This window comes from Apium graveolens, chromosome 4 (genome assembly GCF_009905375.1).
Source record: "Apium graveolens cultivar Ventura chromosome 4, ASM990537v1, whole genome shotgun sequence".
Classification (NCBI taxonomy): Eukaryota; Viridiplantae; Streptophyta; class Magnoliopsida; order Apiales; family Apiaceae; genus Apium; species Apium graveolens.
In genome coordinates, this window is record NC_133650.1 from 307,177,109 (window position 1) to 307,199,002 (window position 21,894).

Here is a 21,894-nt window from a genome sequence, read left to right on the forward strand (position 1 = left end):
ATAAACTTGCACTTCAGTCATTAAACAAAAGTAAACTTGCACTGCCGTTACTTCCTTTGACTTTTAACATAGGGACATAGTTTTTACATATAGACTGTCAGATAGGTCTTTAACCCAAAAATCCAATCAATATAGACCCGTTCGGCCAACCCAACAAATAACTTTAACCCGGGTTCAAACCAAACATACTATATATCCTAATTGATAAACAATTTATAAACATATAAAAGGAGATGAAGTATCAAAGGACAACCGAAGAACAATAATTATTCCAAGCGTTTACAGACATCTCCTTTTTATTCATCGCTTTTTTGTTAACCCATTGTCCCGTCCCCAATCATTCTCCGAAAGATCAACTTTTCTTTTTTCCATCGACAAATATTTAATTGATGAAGCCTATAGAAACAATTTGAGAGAATTATTTTATTAGTAATTTAAGTTTGGGAAGGTAAGTTTTCGTGTGTGGTAGAGATTTTTATTGGAATTAATATGTTAATAGAGATGTAAAAGTTCGCAGAGGTGTGAAAGCCATGGTAGCAGCGAGTTACATATTTATATATAGAGAGAAATCATCATTTGTGTCTGTAAGTATGTATGTGTATCCGCATGTGTTAATATATGTGCGTGTACATGTAAAGATGTGAAAGGGAGAGAGGAGATAAACTTGATGAAGATTTGTGCATTGGAAAAATGGGCTTTTATTAATTAATTAATATGTTTATTGATTTTTAAGAGCATTTTTTAAAGGAGATTTTTCATATAATATATTACTCAAGTGTAACTATTGGGTCAATAAAGGATGGATAATCAAATTCAACTGGGTATGATAAATTAGCACGTCAACTTAAACAATTTATAACACATCATCTTGCCACATCACAATTCTGTTAATCACACTTAAAAAATTAACGGTGATCATGTAAATGCAAGTTTAAACTAGTTTAGTTAGTTGACTACAAACGTTTTGAGTTCAGCTATCCAACTGCAAATTGAGGGTAAGTTCGATAATAATTTAGCCTATTATAATATTACACTTGCTAAGGAATAGAAGGATATGGATTCAAAATCCAATTGAACTAATAAGAGTATATTAACAAATCAAATTTCAAATTTTAAAACAATCATTAATATGCATGCATTTAGAAGAATATGGATCCAGAACATCATATATTAAATGCCAAAAGTATCAATGATATGAGAAAGAAATGAGGTAGTATTGTGTTCCTGATGAAATAATAAAATTGTACTATTAAAAGAAATAAAGAAAGCAAGAATGAGGAAGAGGTGGAGTTGCAGCATATAATATAAACTAGTTGTATATGCAGCGGTCAAATAAGATTTGATGAGTCCACAAATGATTCAAATAATTATTCCACCAAGGACTAAATAAATTTAATTCCCCAACACTTTCATGAACTATTAATTTCATCAGTACAGAATTAAGTCACACGAAATTTACTTTCATCACCAGAAAGTTGCTTATGTTTAAGCAAATCAAATTCTTTCCCAAGACTTCATAAAAATGAGTATAGTCAAACCAGGGTAACACTTTCGATTCCGGGCACAACAAAGTTGCTTTATAAAACAAATTATCGCATTTCCCGTATAAAAGAAAAAAATTTACTTAAAAGTATGACCGACATTAAAGAAAGAAAAGGTAGAAACTTGCCTGTTTTCTGAATTAGCATGAATGAATAGATGTTCCGATAGGCTTTAATGTTACATTCTCCTAGAGCTGATAAATTTTGATTTTAACCACCGTATATGGGGGGCTTCCTTATTCACCTTAAGCAGTCAACCCAGAGCATGAAGCCTGCGTACATGGCTCGCCACACAATCAAAAAAGTATGATCACCTCACACTGTCTGATCAAATCACATTCTTAATTTACAGAAACTGTGGACCAGAACTCATATATACATGGATTCTGACCCATTTACAAGAATTATCACTCCCATCGATGCCACATCGTCTTCTTGGTTGCAAGTCCTCCACTCCAACGCTAAAGATGCCATCAAATAGTAGAATATTTTTTCTAGAAATTCATTTAAATCTGTACAAATTAACTTATAAATATAGTATATAAAATAAATTGAAAACAAGAACAAATTCATTTTGAGGCTAAAACTATCCAAAATATCGTTTCTCAACCAGTACAATCCAAAATACTCGCTGAATACATGCGTGAGTTTAAAGAAAATGTTAAAATTTTCATTCCTTCTTTCATTCCATTCTAAACTATTTGAACTCGAATTTTAACCCACTTATTTTTGAAGGAATTCTCATTTCATTTCTGCATCAATTTTTCTACAATGCTCATCATAGAAAATTTAGACTATCTTATATTCATTCATAATTTCACTCATATACACTTCTTTCTTCATAAAATTTGTATATAATTTTTCATTCTATTCCTTTCTTGTTTCATTTCCACCCAGTAAACACAAACTAGTGCCAGATTTCCTGTCAATGTTCTTATGAAAATGTGTAATAGATTAGATCTGAAATAGGAGAAAATTTGTAAAATAATGTATTAAATAAGATTGTGTCCTTTATTATCTTTTAATCTATTAAAAAATCCAAACACGCATGTATTCAGCGAGTATTTTGGATTGTACTGGTTGAGAAACGATATTTTGGATAGTTTTAGCCTCAAAATGAATTTGTTCTTGTTTTCAATTTATTTTATATACTATATTTATAAGTTAATTTGTACAGATTTAAATGAATTTCTAGAAAAAATATTCAGTAATGTCTGATTTCATGCATGATTTAGCATAATCTCGAAAGATCTAGATTCAAATACTATAGTGTTGTTTTAGACGCATGTAGATCCCTTGATTTCAACTCGAATTATGATTTATAGTTAATGTTTTTGGTACAGAAATGATGAACACACGGCTATAATTAATTCTAAGTTGGTTTCATGCAATGAATTACCGACTAAATACTCTACATCAAGAAATAGTAAGTTTAAATGTAGGAACAGGTTTTCTACGATAAAAAAAATCTAAAAATAATATTAATGACAAGTAAATATTTAAATATTTAGCTAAAGTAAAAAAAGTTATCAAGTCTAAGTAATTTATTTCAACAAAGTACTCTAAAAAAATGCTTAATCGTTTATACTAGAATTCTTAGCTTAGATAATAAACTTTTTTCTATATAAAGCAAACTCTTTTTAAACACATTTTAAACATAGTTTCATTTTTCATTTTTTAAAAATACTTTTTCCGAGTCTAAACTTTTATTCAGATTTTTTTAAAAAAAATAAAAAATAAAATTATATTTAATATGTGCATAAAAATTCGGAAGAAAAATATAGTGGATAAGAAAATCGGGACGAATGAAATACCTAATACAAACGTGGGACATAATTTTTATGAAAATTAAATTGATGAATAGTTAGTGTCTAGATTTATCAAACTCTAATCAAAGTAATCAAGTTCGAATTCAAATCCTCGTCGAGTTCCACCTAACTCGAGCTTATAGCATTTTAACTAGTCAAAATTTATATAATCAAATTTCTGATTATCGAGTCCCTTTATATAACATTTACTCAAATTGTGAGTCATATAAATTTAATTATTAAAAAAAAATCTAATTGTCGGATTCCAAATTCGACTGTCGAATTTGAGTATGGGAATCCTATACAAAGCTGCATGTTATTCTTGTTTAAAGATTAAAGTCTGGTAATGTTAATGTCTACGTCAGCCGAGGAAGGATCTAGTAAGGTATACGGCGGGACATGTATTTCTTTTAAAATAAAATTTAACATTTTTTTATTATTAAATTTTTATAAAAAATTTAAAAGTGTCCCCAAAAGTGAAAAATATAAATGTATTTTCGCAGAATATTGTCGGAGACCTGACATCAGAACAATAGTTTTGTGTCTGTTTTTATCCAATTTGTCATGCATCCCCTCCTAAAAAATTCCTATATAAACCCGAAAAAGATGCATATTTTCATCACTCAGCTCTCTGGGATCATCATCTGTCCTCTTATCCTTTCTTCATAACCAAAAGTTCGAAAATGGCTTCGTCATTGACCTTTAAAATTCTTCTCGTAGGATTACTTTGTACTATGACTTGCTTTGTTGCTCTGGCTATCGATGTTAATCCTCTTCAGGATTTCTGTGTTGCTGATCTGAATAGCCCAGGTATTAAGAGTACCTCTATTTGCATGCTTAACTTGTACTCCCTCCGTCCCCCTCAATTCTTTACCTCGGGGACGGGGGCTCGACAAGCAGAAAATTTTAAAAATAAATTACGGAAATATACTTTATAGTTACCTTAAAATGCGGGTCAATTATGTAAAAAAAACTGTAAAGAAATGAGGCGAACGGAGGTAGTACTATTTTAGTAAACTAACTATTTGCCGGAATTTGTTCTTCTTTCAGTGCTGGTTAATGGAAATGTTTGCAAGGACCCGAACAACGTGACTGAAGAAGACTTCATTTTAAGGGGATTATTGACAACAGCAGCAGACACGTCGAATCAAGTTGGATCAAATGTTACTGTAGTAAATGTTACTCTGATTCCCGGACTCAACACTCTTAGCAATTCTCTTGCTCGTATCGACTATGCACCCACGGGAATTAACCCCCCGCACACGCATCCTCGTGCCACTGAAATCTTGACAGTCATTCAGGGTCAACTGCGGGTGGGATTTGTTACCTCGAATCCGAATCGTCTGATCACCTCAGTACTTAACCAAGGTGATGTGGTTGTGTTCCCCCAAGGTCTTATCCACTTCCAACAAAATATTGGAGAAGGCAATGCAGTAGCACTTTCCGCTCTGAATAGTCAAAACCCCGGGGTTATCACCATTGCGAATGCTGTATTTGGACCTGATCCTGATATCGATGCTGATATTCTTGCCAGGGCTTTCCAGCTGAACCGAAGGACTGTCTTGCAGTTACAGCAACGATTTTAAGCAGATGAAAGCATCGGATCGATCAACTTATCTATGTGTATAATAAATTGCCATGGCTTTTTAGCCTTTGTTACATTAGTACCTATTTGTATCACATCTGCATGCTTGTTGACATGAAGCTTGAATAAAAATCTTAGCGGTGACTACGATTGTTCTTACGAGAAGTATTGTTTCAGCCAAATCTCGAATCTGTGATGAAATATAAAGTTGTTCTAGCACATGTATGACAATGAAAATGTCGTAGTCACTGCAGATTCTGTAATAAGACTCTAAATCAAGAATCAAGGAAGCAAATACTTGTTCTCCCTCGGTAAGAGCTAAGAAATGACCCTATCTAAATAAAGTAGCCTAACTCAATCTACTCTATACCCTCACTGATGCAAAGTCACATTGCGGTAATATTGATCACCACAAATCACCGAGATTAGGATGTCTTAGAAGTGATAAATTCCCATTTTCGACACAACTGTTGGCCTAAGGGTCAATTATTGGATGTTTTTACGATAAACTCCTCCCATGCTACCAAGTTGTTCGTGCTTGATCATCATTTATACACCACCCTGTCAAGACACAAACTGCAGGCTTGTTCTTTTGCAAGGCTATCATATGCTCTTCCTTTGTAAGGCCTGGTAATTTTCTTGTGAAGCAGTTTGTAAGACTCTTAGAGCATCCACAGTGGTGATGGTCACTTTTTTATTTTTTTTAAGTCTACCCACGTTCCACGTAAGAAAAAATAGGGCCGGAGAAAAACTGGCGGAGTAACTCCAACCATGCAGCCCATTTCACAATTTTCAATGCAATCACTTCAAATTTTACAGGTACTATTATATTCATTATCATTAAATCTGACAGAAAAAATTATCCATCTTTATCATGTATTCACATTTAAACAATTAAAATAGTGAAGTGGGATGGAGACCAGCAAATTGGGACTACCCACTTTGTATAAGTTTGTTTCGGGGGTAGTGGCTCTCTTTTTTTCATTTCAAAACCATTTCACGCGACCCAATGTATGAATTGGGTCCGCACCGGGATTTCTCTTACAGGCCACAGTTCCATGGATCCCAGTAGATTTTCCGAGAACTTTCCAGAAATATAGGATGTCGCATCTTTATTGGTTGTTTTCTCATTAATGTGTAGGATCCCATATATGTTAAAATGAATCCCGCTATTGGGAGTTATTTTGGTACTTGTAGTACTACACTTAAAATTTTATTCAAGTGAAATTATGTTCCTTAATCATCCTGATATTCTTGTTGACATGAAGCTTAAATAAAAAATTTAGCGGTGACTTAGATTTTGTTATGAGTTGGATACATGGACTAATTCATAAGACCCTATGCAATACTTGAATGCTATCATGTTGTTATATCTGGGACAGATTTAAAACATTTTATCAATCAAGTAAACGGAGACATATTTTATCAACTGTGGGAACTATTTAACCACTCATTGTAGCGACTGTCTTGCAATTGTGTAACCAAATGACAATGATGAACTGTGGTTTGAAACATTAAGGACATCTCTGAAAGGCTAGTCAAATTTGGGCATGAAAGAGTTATAAAGGCAATCTTTCGACATTTTGTGTTGATTTTGCTTGTTTTGTTCAATGCAGCCAAGTTTGGCATTGCAATATTGGATTTGCTCTTAGCAGGCAAATCATATTGAAGGGTACCTTACGGGAGAAGTAGTATGATTTTTATGGAATCTAATCTTGCACTTGTTCTTTTGGTACACTCAACTCAAAGACATTCCCAGGATTTGCAAGGCTGACATTAATTTGTTTTTGAAAATGTTGTTGAATGATTGATGATGTATTATTTATTGTTTATAGATTTGTAATGAACTATTGTAATGATAGTTATGTGTTTTAATTAAAATAACGATTTTTTTAATATGTGCGTATGTAAATGTGATAAATTCGGAAATTTATAAGTTTAGCGTTTTTTGATTTGTTCTTTTTTATAAGGGTGGTGGACTCCTGCATTTACACAAACTAACCAATCAAATTAATCTAAAATTATAAATTTTCGCGCTAATCATGCACTGCAGACACGCAATAAAAAAATAGTTAAAACTATAGGCATAAGATGCATATATCATATAATGATGAAGGTGAATGAGTGTCTCCGGGTAATGGATAATATGTAAAAGGAAAAAATATCATGATCACTCATTTCGTCCAAATATGTTATTATTTTTTATTTTGACTCAATTTAATCATTAATTTAAAATTTTGTATCAAATAAATTATCTACCAATAATTAAATTAATACAAGATTTTAACTTTGTAATAACAAAGATTATACAAATTTTAAATTCGTAACCAAATTGAGTTAAACCGTAAAGTAATGACCTATATGATATATTTAGATTAAATGGGTGTTCAATTTAATATTTTCCTATATACAAAACGAGTTGAGATCGAGTATCGATTATAATTTATTGAAATTCATGAAAACCTAATAAGGAAATATAAAATATGCGGTCCTCCTACTTTCGTATCTAGTTTGCGCATAACAATATAGTTAGACTCTTGCTAACGTTTTTCTAATTGTTGATGTTCAAAGACGTTTTCTAACATCAAGGACTACTTGAGCAAGGCATTTGTGTCTCTTTTACCTACTTTCTCATGAATTCTCTCCTATATAAACACTAAAGATGATCCATTTTCCATAACTCAACTCTCAGAGATCATCATTTGTTTCCTTATCCTCTTTATTCATCTCTTTTAAACGTAACCAGAAGTTCAAAATGGCTTCTTCATTGGACTTTAAAATTCTTTTGATAGGTTCATTTAGTATCATGACTTGCTTTGTTGCTTTGGCTCTTGATGTTAATCCCCTTCAGGATTTCTGCGTTGCGGATACAAGTAGCCCAGGTATATTGCACCTTGTATATACTAGCTAACTGTGTATATACTTGAAGGACGTGATTCTGGTGAGAACACTGAGAATAACTGTTATGCACTCTTGAGAAACCCGAGAACAATTGTTACTGCACGTTTATTTATTTTCAATGTTGAATTGTTCTGGCGCTGAACAATATTGTTCTCATGCTAAAATGTGTTGTTCTGCATAGAGAGGAACCATATACCTAGAATTAACTACTTGGTATTATTTATTCTTTTGACAGTGCTTGTTAATGGACTTGTTTGCAAGGACCCGAATAACGTGACTGAAGCCGACTTCTTCTTCAGTGGATTGAACGTAGCAGGGAACACGTCGAATCTAGTTGGTTCAGTTGCAACTCCAGTAACTGTTGCTCTGGTTCCTGGACTGAACACTTTAAGCATTTCTCTTGTTCGTACCGACTTTGCACCAAGGGGAATCAATCCCCCTCACACAAATCCCCGCGCCTCTGAAATAATGACAGTCATTCAGGGTCGATTGAGGGTGGGATTTGTCACGTCGAATCCTGATTATCGTCATATCACAACAGTCCTCAACGAGGGTGATGTGTTTGTGTTCCCGCAAGGTCTTACACACTACCAACAAAATATTGGAAAAGGTAAGGCCGTAACACTTGCTGCATTTAACAGCCAAAATCCCGGGATTATTACCATTGCAGATGCTGTATTCGGAGCCAATCCTAATATATCTGCTAATGTTCTTGCCAAGGCTTTCCAGCTAAACCGAAACACAGTCTTAGAGTTGCAGGGACGATTTTAAGCAGATGAAAGCATTGAATCTCGACCAAGTTGCCTTTATAATGTATTATTAATAAGTTGCTGTGTTCTTGCCTAATGTTTATATCCTCTGTAAATTAATTTATTTTCTTGTATAATTATTTATTAAGTGCTTGACAATGCTTAATAATCTGTTGTCTTTACCTCTGTTATCGATCCTTAAAGATTAAGCCTGGGAGTACTGGTTTCAATTTTCATTTATCACTGATTCACTGGAGGCTAGTTAATACTGCAAAGACCTTGTTGAGCATGAGCAACTAAACTATTCTTGTTTAATAGGATCCTAGGTTTTTCTGAATACACAATTTTAAAGCTGAAGTTTATTGCAAGGTTTAGTTTAACAGCAGCAGAATCTTGATTCTGCAATTATCTGTTGATACTGCACCAGTGTTCTTTCACAATTGCTTCCTTTATTACCCTCTTATAGGTTAATGTTATCAGATGTAATTAAGCATAAGATTATGCAGATTTGGTATGAACACCATAGCTAATTATTTATGAGTGAAAAGATATTTACGGTATTTTGATCTCAATTCAAGAAAGAGAGAATGATATGTTGTAACTAACTAACTGAATCTCCTATGAGGACTACATATATAAATACTAACTAGTGTATTTACAACTATATCCAGAGGTGTTATTTTATTGTTGTTGTTGTCTGTATCTCAGCAGCCCCCCTCAAGTGAGGGATGGGAAGACTCAAACCAAGCTTGGATTTTAACAAATTAAAATGAGGAGATGGAAGAATCTTGGTGAACATATCAGCAAGCTGATCAGTAGTAGGCAAGTAAGACAATTGAAGAAAACCCTCAAGCACCTTATCACGAGTGAAATGACAATCGATATCAATGTGTTTCGTTCTCTCGTGAAAAACTGGGTTTTTTGCAATATGCATTGCAGATTGGTTGTCGCAGAAAAGGGTAATTGGTTGGAGGTCAGTAATGCCAATATCGGCAAGTAATCGGACTAGCCAAGCAACTTCGGATGCAGCAGCCGCCATAGCACGATATTCTGCTTCGGAAGAAGATTTTGAGATTGTTGTCTGCTTCTTAGATTTCCAGCTGATTGGAGAGGAACCAAGTAGATATAAGTAACCTGAGATTGATCTCCGTGTATTGGGACAAGCTGCCCAATCGGAATCAGAATAAGCCCTGAATGCATGAATTGGCTAAGAGTTTGAACAGAATATGACAAATCAGGTCTTGTGTTTGTCAAGAAATTGAGTTTACCAACAAGAGTTCTATAAAACTCTGGATCTGCATAAAAATCTCCCGAATATGCTGAAAGTTTTAAGTTCAAGGGTAAGGGTGTGGCTACTGTCTTGAAACTAGATAGCCCAGTATCAGCCAAGAGTTCCCTGGTAAACATAGCCGGTGTGAGAGTGATTCCAGACTCTGTATAGCCGACCTCAAAGCCCAAAAAAAATGCAAATATCCAAGGTCTTTGATACCAAAACATTTATGAAGATGCTCTTTGAACGCAGTAATGACATCCAGATTGGTCCCTGTAATGATTATATCATCAACATAAACTGCTGGAATGGTAATGTCAGTACCAGATCATTTAGTAAACCAAGAATAATCGTTCTTGGATTTTACATAGCCTTGGCATTTCAATTCATGCAGAAGTTTGGCAAACCACTTACGACTAGCCTGTTTTAACCCATAAATCGATTTCTTCAAACGACAGACCTTATTCTCAGGGTTTGGCATCCCCTCTGGTACAAGCATGTACACCTCTTCATGGAGTTCACCATGAAAAAAGGCGTTATTAACATCAAGTTAAAATATTTTCCACCCTCTACTAGCAGCTAAGGATAAAATACTCCGTACTGTTGCCATTTTCACAACGGGTGAAAACGTTTCTTGGTAATCAATCCCATATTTTTTATTGAAATCCTTTGCAATAAGATGGGCTTTAAATCGTTCAATCGAGCCGTCTGCTTTAAGCTTTGTTTTAAAACCCATTTGGAGCCTATTGGTTTCTTGCCTGGAGGCAAGGTAACTAGATCCCGCGTGTTGTTATTAGCCAAGGCTGTAAGTTCTAACTGCATAGCACGTACCCAATTTGGATCAAGGGAAGCTTGGGCATAAGAAGATGGTTCCTTTATCGAAGATGTATGCAATAACAATGCTCTATAATCCTTTGGAAGAGCCTCAAAAGTAACTAGATTACAAACATAATCTTGTAAATGTGATGGTTTATAAATCTGTCGAGATGATCGTCGAATGACCGGTTCAATAACAGGTGGAATATTAGATGCATGAATGGTAGAGTCTGTACTAGGAGAAGGATTGTGTTGAAAAAATACATCAGGCAAGTCAATATAGCTATTAGTATCAAGAGGAGTGTGAGTTGGTAAAAATAATTTAGTAACAGGTACAGAAGGCAGCTTAGACATGTGGAATGAAATTTTTTTTTCATGAAATTTGATGTCTCGAGAAACAAGAATCCTATTAGTGACCAAATCTAACACTTTGTATCCTTTTGTTGCAGCTGGATAGCCAAGGAAAACACAAGGGTGAGCCCGAGGTTCTAGCTTGGTTCGAGATTGTTTAGAAGTAGAAACGAAACAGAGACACCCAAAACATCGCAAAAGAGAATAATCTGGTGCACTATCAAACAGAAGTTCATAAGGAGTAACGTTATTTAATTTCCGTACAGGCATTCTGTTGATAAAAAATGCAACACACTGCACACAATCTCCCCAATATCGCGAGGGCAAATTAGACTGAAAGAAAAGTGCACGAGCTGTTTCCATTAAATGCTTATGTTTTCGTTCAACCGCCCCATTCTATTGGGGTGTGTCAGGACAACTTGTTTGATGTAGTATGCCATAAGACTGATAAATCTCTATAATTCTGCCTTGACAAAGCTCTAACACATTATCTGTTCGAATGATCTTAACACGAGTATTGAACTGAGTAAAAACATGCTTAAGAAAGATATCTAAAATGGAGACATAATCAAGTTTGGATTTCATAAGATATACCCAAGTGGCACGGCTATAATCATCAACGATTGTTAGAAAATATCTACAACCATTATGAGTGACAGTATGATAAGGGCCCCAGACGTCAATGTGAAGAAGTTCAAAAAAATTTGTTATTTTTATTTCACTTACAGTAAAAGACAAACGATGTTGTCTTGTAGAAGGACAAATTGCACAAATGCAATCAGACAAAACACTTGTATCAAAATGTTTTACAATTGTACTGATTTTCGAATAAGGCATATGGCCAAGTCTAAGATGAAGCAACTTGGCTTCATCTAGTTTAGAAGTAACAACAATATTAGCTATAGAATTATGACTAATGTATGGCAAAGCTTTATTAGCTGTGATGAGAGAATGATCAGCAGCATGAGAAAAGAGGCCCTTATCAACAAAGTATAGTCCATGGAAGAATTTACCAAGAAGTTTGGGTTGACTCATTGAATGCTTTTGAAGCATACAAGAATCAGAAGTGAAAGAAATGATGTAAGTAGTATTCCGAACAAGCTTAGACACATAAATTAAGTTGAATTTGAAAGAAGGAGCATATAGAACATCTGTAAGTTCTATGAGATTATTAAGTTTTATGTTGCCCACTTGAGTGACTTGTATCTTAGTGCCATCAGGGATAGAAAAAAACTATTCCCATCAATTTGTTTGACAGTGTGAAAGAGATTCATAGAAGAACAGATATGATCAGACGCACCGCTATCAATTATCCAGCTATTGGTATGAGTTGAGGATAATAAATAAAGAGAAGTACCTGCCAAAAGTGCATTTCCAGAGTAAGAGTTGTTGTCATGTTCAGAAATATTATTTTGAGACAAAAGCTGCATCAACTGATTGTACTGCTCCACAGAGATATTATTGGAAGAAGACTGTGATCCAATTCCACTATCAGAAGAATCCTTGATAGACTGAATTTCATCAGTTGCATCAACTGTGGCACAACCTGCAAATTTCCTCTGCTGATTAGGTTTAAAACCAGGTGGATAACCATTCAATTTGAAGAACTTTTCTTTGCTATGGCCTGGAATTTTGCAATGGTCACAAAAGTAGTAGTTCTTTCTCTGTTGGAAACTTGGTGAACCAGTTCCGAGAGTAAATTTTCCAGTCGAATAGACTCTGTTAAATTTCTGTGAACCTTGATAACTAGAATTGGGAAACTGCCTAAAATTGTTCTGACTAGCAAATGCCACAGGCTCCTGACCTGACAGTTTAGAAATCTTCTTATGCCTCTATTCCTGAATCAACATTCTGTAAACCTGTGGTAGAGTAGGAAGTGTTTCCATCATCAGAAAATGTGATCTCACATTTGCAAATTCATTAGACATTTTCATGAGAAAGATCATTAGCCTCTGATCCTGCTGCAATTTAAGAACCTTCTGAGTGATGTTATAATTGCTGTTGGATTTTAAACGCAGCGGGGGCATGGCAAAACACTTTTACATACATAAAATTCAAATAAAAGCATATAAATCGTGGTAAAAACGTAGGGATCGAATCTAACATTTAAAATAATTCGGAGACAACGATCAGAGATCCTTAGCAGTTGCTCCTCAAGTGTGAAGCACTCCACCGGTATCCACCAGGAAAACGATGTTAAGGAGGAGGAAGAAGGTGGAGAGAATTGGGTTTTCCAAACTTTTTGGGTTTTTGGGGTTCGAATAAAAATAGGGTCTATAATAGTGTATTTATAGGCAAAATTTTCAGCTGAAATTTTTCCATAAATATTATTATTATTATCCCATTTATTATTCTTATTAATAATTAAAACACCTTTTAATTATTAATCCTTTTTCTAAAAACTTTAGAAATAATTCTCTCTCTTGATTTAATTTCCAAAAATCAAATCCTTAATTAATAATATTAAGAACTTTTCTTAATTAATTTATAATCAATTAAATCTCATTTAATCAATTATTAAATTTTCCAATTAATTATTTATTTCATAAATAAATAATTATTAGCCATTATTAATTAATTCCTCCACCAATAAATCATTCTCTTTTTATGGTGTGACCCTGTAGGTTCAATATTAAGCCGGTAGTAGAAATAAATAATAATAAAACTATTTTATCATTATTTATATAAATTCTCTAATTTATTAAATATGATTAATTAATTAATCACATTTATTCTACATCGTGAGAGATACTTCTCAGCATATCGCGACTATCCGAATAATACGAATTCACTGCTTAGAATACCAAGAACCTATTCAGTGAATAGTTACCGTACAATAAACTCCTTCTACCCTACAATGTCCCGATTAAATACAAGGCATGGATCTCGTGTCAAGCCTATCTAATTCAATCACTTGTTTACCATTTACTATGCGTAGTTCTATGCAAATTAGAAACTCCTTTCTAATTTCATTTACTCTGGCCAGAGATTGCTGAACTAGCATAAGTGGATCAGCCTTGAACATTCGCTTCCTTCACTGGAAGGGGTAGATCCTTTATTGATCATACACTATCTTCGTGTACAAATTCCTATACCCAGTAGAGCCCTAATAATTGTCCCCGGAGACTAAGAACTAAACCAAAGCATAGTTCAGTGTACACAAGATGACTATGATGACCTCAAGTCAAAGGATACTTGTACAACTATCACTAAGTGAACAACTGCTGACACGTGAGTGAACTCCATCAGTTGTTTAGCTGTGCGAGTCATGTTCAGTGAACTTATTCTATAATAAACACCTACATACTAGCTATAGTGTCACCACACAAATGTCTATGAGAACAGACATCCTTCATAATGAAGCAAGCATAGTATGTACCGATCTTTGCGGATTATTAATTACCAGTTAGTAATCCTACGACCAGGAACTATTTAAGTTTAGAGTTATCTTCTTTTAGGTCTCACTATTATGATCTTATCATAATCCATAAAAAGCTTTACTCTAAACTATGGTATATCTTATTTAAACACTTAAATAGATAGAGCCCGTAATAAAAACAAAACAAGTCTTTTATTAATATCAATGAAATCAAAACAGATTACATAAAGAGTTATTCCTAAATCCTAATACATGATTGAACTTAGGACATATTCCTTTCAATCTCCCACTTGTACTAAAGCCAATCACTCTGGTATCTAATACCCATCTTGTCTTTACGACGATCAAAGTGACTTTCATTAGCTTTGTGAGTGGGTCTGCTATGTTGTTATGTGTGTCAACTCTAATTTAATACAACACAAGAAATGTTATCGAGCTCCCACTAACCCTTTTGTAGACGCATGATTCATCTACGTTTTTGATAAAATCAAACTCTTTGATTGTCTCATCAAAACGAATGTTCCATCTACGAGAAGCTTGCTTTAAACCACATATGGTTCGCAGTAGCTTACACACTAGGTTTTCATTTCCCTTGGAAAGAAAACCATCTGGCTAATTGTCAGATCACATAGTCGTAGTAAGCAGCAATCGCAAGCAAAATCCGAACTGATTTTAACAGGGCTACAGGTAAAAGGCTTCATCAAAGTCAATCCATTGCCTTTGTTTGAATCCTTTTGCCAAAAGTCTGGCCTTAAAGGTCTCCACCTGGCCATCTGCTCTAATCATTCTTACGTATACCGTATACATAGATTCCATTCTGGATTTCATGGCACTATGTCATTTCTCTGAGTCAACACTACTCATAGCCTCATTACAAGTCACAGGGTCGTCATCATCAATGATCGACAACTCATTGTCATTCTCAATGACAAGGCCATATTACCTCTCAGGTTGGCGAGACACTCTCCCTGATCTATGAATGGGCTGATCCACAAAAGGTTGTTCAGTCAGAACAGGTGTTTCCACTTGATCCGTAGTAGTTTGTGCTTCTTGAACTTCATCAAGTTCAATTTTGCTCCCACTGTTTCCTTCAAGGATAAACTCCTTTTCCAAGAAGGTAGCATGTCTGGAGACAAACACCCGATGATCGGTGTAAAAGTAATACCCTAAAGTCTCTTTAGGATATCCCACAAAACTATATTTTACGGATCGATATTCCAGCTTATCTGGGTCAACTTACTTGACATAAGCTGGACATCCCCAAATCTTAACGTGTTTAAGACTCGGTTTCCTTTCTTTCCATATCTCATACGGAATTTGAGGAACAGATTTGGAAGGCACCTTATTCAGTAAATATGCTGAGGTTTCCAATACATAACCCCATAGGAATACTGGAAGATTTGTATAGCTCATCATGGACCAAACTATGTCTAACAAAGTTCGATTTCTCCTTTCAGATACCAATCTGGAGGAGTCCACTGGGAGACTATACCATTTACTATGAGATAATCTAGAAACACTCCATTAAAGTATTCACCACCTCGATCTAATCGAAGAATTATAATACTATGTTTGGTTTGTTTCTCCACTTCATACTTATATTCTTTGAACTTTTCAAAGGCCTCAGACTTGTGTTTCATCAAACACATATCCGAATCTAGATCTATCATCTATGAAAGTAATGAAGTATAAAAATACACCGATGGCTTGCTTAGACATTGGTCCACATACATCTGTGTGTACCATTCCTAGCAAATTTGCAGTCCTCTCTCCATGTCTACTAAATGGAGACTGCAGTGCCACTATAAAATGAGATTTTCATCATCCCTTTTCTTTTATTAGTTTGTTCAATCTGAAGTAAATTATGTCACACTTATACAGACCATTATTTAAAGTACCACGTCCATAAAGAATATTATCTCTAAGAATAGAACATTCATTATTCTCAATAATAAATGAAAATCCAGCCAAGTCTAACTTGGGAATAATATTCCTCACAATCGAGGGAACAAAATAACAATTATTTAAAACAATAGTCTTGCCCGTAGGCATATGTAAATGAAATGATTCTACATCTTCAGCAGCAACTCTTGCTCCATTTCCCATCAGTAGAATCACCTCCTCTTCCTCAAGAGTCCTACTTCTCCTTGGTCCCTACAACAAATTACAGATATGAGAACCACAGGCGGTATCTAATACCCAAGTAGAAATTTGATTTAATGACATATTTACTTCTATCACGAACATACCTGAATCAAAAGCGGTAGTCTCACTACCCTTCTTCTTCTTCAATTCTGCAAGGTAAACCTTGCAGTTCCTCTTCCAGTGCCCCACCTTGTTACAGTGAAAGCAAACAACTTTGCTCTTGGGGTCTTCAGCTTTTGGTGGAACCGACGTTTTCTCACCTACTTTCTTCTTCTTGGAAGAGTTCCTCTTCCTTTTCTTAGGATTGGAACCTTCACCAATTAGAAGAACAGAACTATTCTTAGGGGGGAAATTCGATTCCGCAGTCTTCAACATGTTGTGGAGTTCAGGCAGGCTGACATCCAACTTATTCATGTGAAAGTTCACAACAAACTGCGAGAACGAACTCGGAAGCGATTGCAAGACCAAGTCTTGGCTCAGCTCCCCATCCATGGCAAAACCAAGTTGTCCAAGACGTTCAATCAAATTGATCATCTTAAGTACATGGTCATTCACAGATGATCCCTCAGACATCCTACAACCGAACAACTCCTTCGATATCTCATATCGAGCTGTCCTCCCCGCCACATCATACAACTCTTGTAGATGCATGAGGATAGTGTGAGCATCCATATGCTCATGTTGCTTTTGTAGCTCAATGTTCATGGAAGCTAGCATGATGCATTGAGTAACATTTGCATCATCTATCCACTTACGATACACAACATGTTCATCATTATGTGCATCACTAGCAGGTTCAGTAGGCTTAGGTGAGTCAATCACGTATTCCAGCTTCTCAATCCTGAGAACAATTCTCAAGTTTCGAAGCCAGTCAGCATAATTAGGACCAGTCAATTTGTGAGCTTCTAGTATGCTCCTGAGTGATAGTGCAGAAGACATAACGTACAAAGTAAATCTGTAAATGATAAACACATAACAATACTTAGCAAATATTCGATTTCATTTCAAAACACTATATGAATCGGGTCTTTATTCATAAGTGGCTCCCACTAGTTTATCTAATTTATTCAACCCCCTACGTGAAAAATTAAGCATTCATAATGCTAGTGGGAATAGGGATCCTACATTCCATTACACAACCCCGGCTGTGGCACGAACCGCCATGTAATGTTCAATAGGCAGACAACTCTTGTCAATTACATCTTATGTTATTCCCTAATCTAACTTTAGCCTCTTGAATAATTGAGTCTCGGCTGTGGCACGACAAACTCAATATTCTAAGTCAAGTCAAACCCAACATTCCGTACAATTGAATCAGTCCCCAAAGGCCCACGGCTGTGGCACGTACCGACCTTTAGATTCTTATTCAATGTACACATCTCTATGTAATAGACAAGTATTTCTTATTTTGAAATCAAAGCCCTAGGTTGTAGCACGAACCGACAATGATTCAAAAATAAGAACTACTTTTCTATCATGTTGGAAGGCTATGACCGACACAAGCTCGTTGTGTCATTGGCCAATTACTACTTGATATTATTTAATTTTAGAGGGATTATATTACGTTACAATCATAATCATATTATAAAGAAATTCTTCCTTTTAAATTAAATATTTCAAATCAATAATCAATAATCAGATGATTCCCAGATCGGGTGGAGCATTGTCAAGAGGCGTCACTTAATAACCATTTCTTACAGATAGAAATCTGTTGTTGTTAAAATCATCCTTTCTCTCATATCGAAAATTCATATTCAATTACGTGTTTCATAAACACAAGAATCTCATGATTGTATTCATAATATTATTATTAAGGTTATGGAACAATTTCACTATACTAGGTTGTCTAACAAACGCCTTATGTTCATTTAAGTTCACCTAAATCTATCATCGCATGATAAACTAAGCATATATCACATATATCAACATGAATAAACATCAAGGTAGGCATGTTATATCATCTAGCACATTAGTCTAAGCATTATACATCTCTATGTATCACATGAAGCATTTAAAAGCAATTAAAAACAATCAAAAACAGCTTTAAAACGCTTCATAGAAATATAAACAGTTCAAAACTTTTATATAAACTAAAAAAGATCACTTCATTAGATCCGTCTCAGAAAAACGAATCCAACGGTATATTGCACGCCTAAAACGGAGTTACGAAACTCCAAGAAAATCAATTTTAATCTGGACAGTCGGGCTGTAACGCATTACAGGAACGCGTTGCAAGCCCTGTAACGCATTCCGGTGATGCGTTACAACCCTTTTAACCAATTAAAAGGTGTAACGCATTCCGTGAATGCGTCACAGGGTGTAACGCATTCCCGGAATGCGCGACACCCCCCCCCCCTTTTTTTTCTTCTTTTCTTGCAGCAGCCGCCGTCTTCTTCTCGAACAGCGTGCCTGACAGCTTCTGTTCCTCTTTCCGCGCAACACAGCAGACATATGCAGATGTACAGATATATATATACATACTTACAATTAATTTATATATATATATATATATATATACATATTTAATTACGAAATTTAATTGAAACAACTTCAAAAATTCATAATAAAAAATCTATACATCATAAAATTATGAAAAAAATACGACGATCTACAACACTTGTAGAACCCAGATCAACATTCAAAATTATTCTGAGAAACGATTTCTCATCAGACAAAATTAATCCATGATATAACTTGTAAAAATCATAATTAATTCATACAAGCACATAAAATTCTGAAATTTTTACCACAGATCTATATGCATATAACCTAGGCTCTGATACCATTGTTGGATTTTAAACGCAGCGGGGGCATGGCAAAACACTTTTACATACATAAAATCCAAATAAAAGCATATAAATCGTGGTAAAAACGTAGGGATCGAATCTAACCTTTAAAATAATTCAAAGACAACGATCAGAGATCCTTAGCAGTTGCTCCTCAAGTGTGAAGCACTCCACCGGCATCCACCAAGAAAACGATGTTAAGGAGGAGGAAGGAGGTGGAGAGAATTGGGTTTTCCAAACTTTTTGGGTTTTTGGGGTTCGAATAAAAATATGGTCTACAATAGTGTATTTATAGGCAAAATTTTCAGCTAAAATTTTTCCATAAATATTATTATTATTATCCCATTTATTATTCTTATTAATAATTAAAACACCTTTTAATTATTAATCCTTTTTCTAAACACTTTAGAAATAATTCTCTCTCTTGATTTAATTTCCAAAAATTAAATCCTTAATTAATAATATTAAGAACTTTTCTTAATTAATTTATAATCAATTAAATCTCATTTAATCAATTATTAAATTTTCCAATTAATTATTTATTTCACAAATAAATAATTATTAGCCATTATTAATTAATTCCTCCACCAATAAATCATTCTCTTTTTATGGTGTGATCCTGTAGGTTCAATATTAAGCCGGTAGTAGAAATAAATAATAATAAAACTATTTTATCATTATTTATATAAATTCTCTAATTTATTAAATATGATTAATTAATTAATCACATTTATTCTACATCGTTAGGGATACTTCTCAGCATATCGCGACTATCCGGATAATGCGAATTCACTGCTTAGAATACCAAGAACCTATTCAGTGAATAGTTACCGTACAATAAACTCCTTCTACCCTACAATGTCCCGATTAAATACAAGGCATGGATCTCGTGTCAAGCCTATCTAATTCAATCACTTGCTTACCATTTACTATGCGTAGTTCTATGCAAATTAGAAACTCCCTTCTAATTTCATTTACTCTGGCCAGAGATTCCTGAACTAGCATAAGTGGATCAGCCTTGAACATTCGCTTCCTTCACTGGAATGGGTAGATCCTTTATTGATCATACACTATCTTCGTGTACAAATTCCTATACCCAGTAGAGCCCTAATAATTGTCCCCGGAGACTAAGAACTAAATCAAAGCATAGTTCAGTGTACACAAGATGACTATGACGACCTCAAGTATAAGGATACTTGTACAACTATCATTAAGTGAACAACTGCTGACACGTGAGTGAACTCCATCAGTTGTTCAGCTGTGCGAGTCATGTTCAGTGAACTTATTCTATAATAAGCACCTACATACTAGCTATAGTGTCACCACAGAAATGTCTATGAGAACAGACATCCTTCATAATGAAGCAAGCATAGTATGTACCGATCTTTGCGGATTATTAATTACCAGTTAGTAATCCTACGACCAGGAACTATTTAAGTTTAGAGTTATCATCTTTTAGGTCTCACTATTATGATCTCATCATAATCCATAAAAAGCTTTACTCTAAACTATGGTATATCTTATTTAAACACTTAAATAGATAGAGCCCGTAATAAAAACAAAACAAGTGTTTTATTAATATCAATGAAATCAAAACAGATTACATAAAGAGTTATTCCTAAATCCTAATACATGATTGGACTTAGGACATATTCCTTTCAATTGCAATGAGCACATTCACATTTAGGTAATGGTCTGAGATTATAAATCTCATCCCAAATCCTTTTTAATTGAGTATAATATTCAGAAATGGAAAATGTATCATGTGAAATCTGAAAGACTTCCTGCTCTAAAGCATATAATTGTGCTGATGATGCTTGACCAAAACGTTCTTCAAGATCAAGCCAAATAGCTCTCGCAGTATCAACATACAATATACTTGCTGCAATCTGAGGATCCAAAGATGTAATAATCCAACCTGTGATCATGATATTACAGCGAGACCAGAACTTGTAGCTAGTATCAGTAATTGCAGGCTTAGCAAGAGTTCCATCAACAAAACACATCTTATTTTTCGCTGTTAATCCAATAACCATCAAACACTTTCAATTTTCATAAGAAGTTCCATTAAAAGGTGTAGTGACCAGTTTCATACCAGTATTATCCGAAGGAAGCAAGAAATACACACTAGATGGATCTTGTGTTAACTCTATTTGATTTTCGACTTGAGTCGCCATGAACAAGGTTTGTGAAAAAGTAATGAGAACAATTGCTGATTAAAATAAAGTTTAAATCAAGAAATGAATTTCAGAAATGAGATTGGAGAGATAACAATGTTTCGGAGAAATTTTAGATCGAATTGCGAAATTTGAGATCGAATTTTGCTACGAATTTGCAATTCCGTACAGATTTTATACATATTATGCTACGAATCTTCAATGATTACACAACTCGTTATGATTAACAATCTGATTACTGCTATTGTATAGAACGTAAACAAATCATAACATCAATTACGAAGATATGATTACGAATCACGAAGAACAGATTAAAGAACAGTATGTAACGATCTTACTTGATGCGGAAACGAAGAAACGAATGAAATTACTAGAACGTACTGCTC

The 21,894-nt window shown here is 34.5% G+C and overlaps 3 protein-coding genes across 3 annotated transcripts; 2 read left to right on the plus strand and 1 right to left on the minus strand.

The window, feature by feature from the left end:
* The first annotated feature begins 3,957 nt into the window (after window positions 1-3,957).
* Window positions 3,958-5,240, plus strand: LOC141717303 (germin-like protein 8-2). Its single transcript, XM_074519387.1, has 2 exons — window positions 3,958-4,159; window positions 4,400-5,240. The coding sequence occupies exons 1-2, from the start codon at window positions 4,033-4,035 to the stop codon at window positions 4,933-4,935; spliced, it is 663 nt and encodes a 220-aa protein (XP_074375488.1). The 5' UTR covers window positions 3,958-4,032; the 3' UTR covers window positions 4,936-5,240.
* A 2,299-nt stretch (window positions 5,241-7,539) lies between these two features.
* LOC141717304 (putative germin-like protein 2-1) lies at window positions 7,540-8,640 on the plus strand. The gene is made up of 2 exons (XM_074519388.1): window positions 7,540-7,816; window positions 8,071-8,640. The coding sequence occupies exons 1-2, from the start codon at window positions 7,690-7,692 to the stop codon at window positions 8,604-8,606; spliced, it is 663 nt and encodes a 220-aa protein (XP_074375489.1). The 5' UTR covers window positions 7,540-7,689; the 3' UTR covers window positions 8,607-8,640.
* Window positions 8,641-9,260: 620 nt separating this feature from the next.
* On the minus strand, window positions 9,261-21,337 carry LOC141720052 (uncharacterized). The gene is made up of 6 exons (XM_074522406.1): window positions 21,013-21,337; window positions 12,379-12,825; window positions 11,748-12,172; window positions 10,613-11,354; window positions 10,262-10,361; window positions 9,261-9,774 (listed from the first exon to the last, which is right to left on the minus strand). The coding sequence occupies exons 1-6, from the start codon at window positions 21,335-21,337 to the stop codon at window positions 9,261-9,263; spliced, it is 2,553 nt and encodes an 850-aa protein (XP_074378507.1).
* Between the last annotated feature and the right edge of the window lie 557 nt (window positions 21,338-21,894).

Coding starts and splice junctions, on each gene's coding strand:
- LOC141720052 (XM_074522406.1), bottom strand. CDS start 21,337: ATGTGTTTTGTTGATGGAACTCTTGCTAAGCCTGCAATTACTGATACT. Junction 12,826..21,012: donor TCTCAGACCATTACCTAAAT/GTGAATGTGCTC, acceptor CTAAACTGTCAG/GTCAGGAGCCTGTGGCATTT. Junction 11,355..11,747: donor AACATCGTTTGTCTTTTACT/GTAAGTGAAATA, acceptor CTTTTCTTTCAG/TCTAATTTGCCCTCGCGATA.
- LOC141717303 (XM_074519387.1), top strand. CDS start 4,033: ATGGCTTCGTCATTGACCTTTAAAATTCTTCTCGTAGGATTACTTTGT. Junction 4,160..4,399: donor TGCTGATCTGAATAGCCCAG/GTATTAAGAGTA, acceptor TTCTTCTTTCAG/TGCTGGTTAATGGAAATGTT.
- LOC141717304 (XM_074519388.1), top strand. CDS start 7,690: ATGGCTTCTTCATTGGACTTTAAAATTCTTTTGATAGGTTCATTTAGT. Junction 7,817..8,070: donor TGCGGATACAAGTAGCCCAG/GTATATTGCACC, acceptor TTCTTTTGACAG/TGCTTGTTAATGGACTTGTT.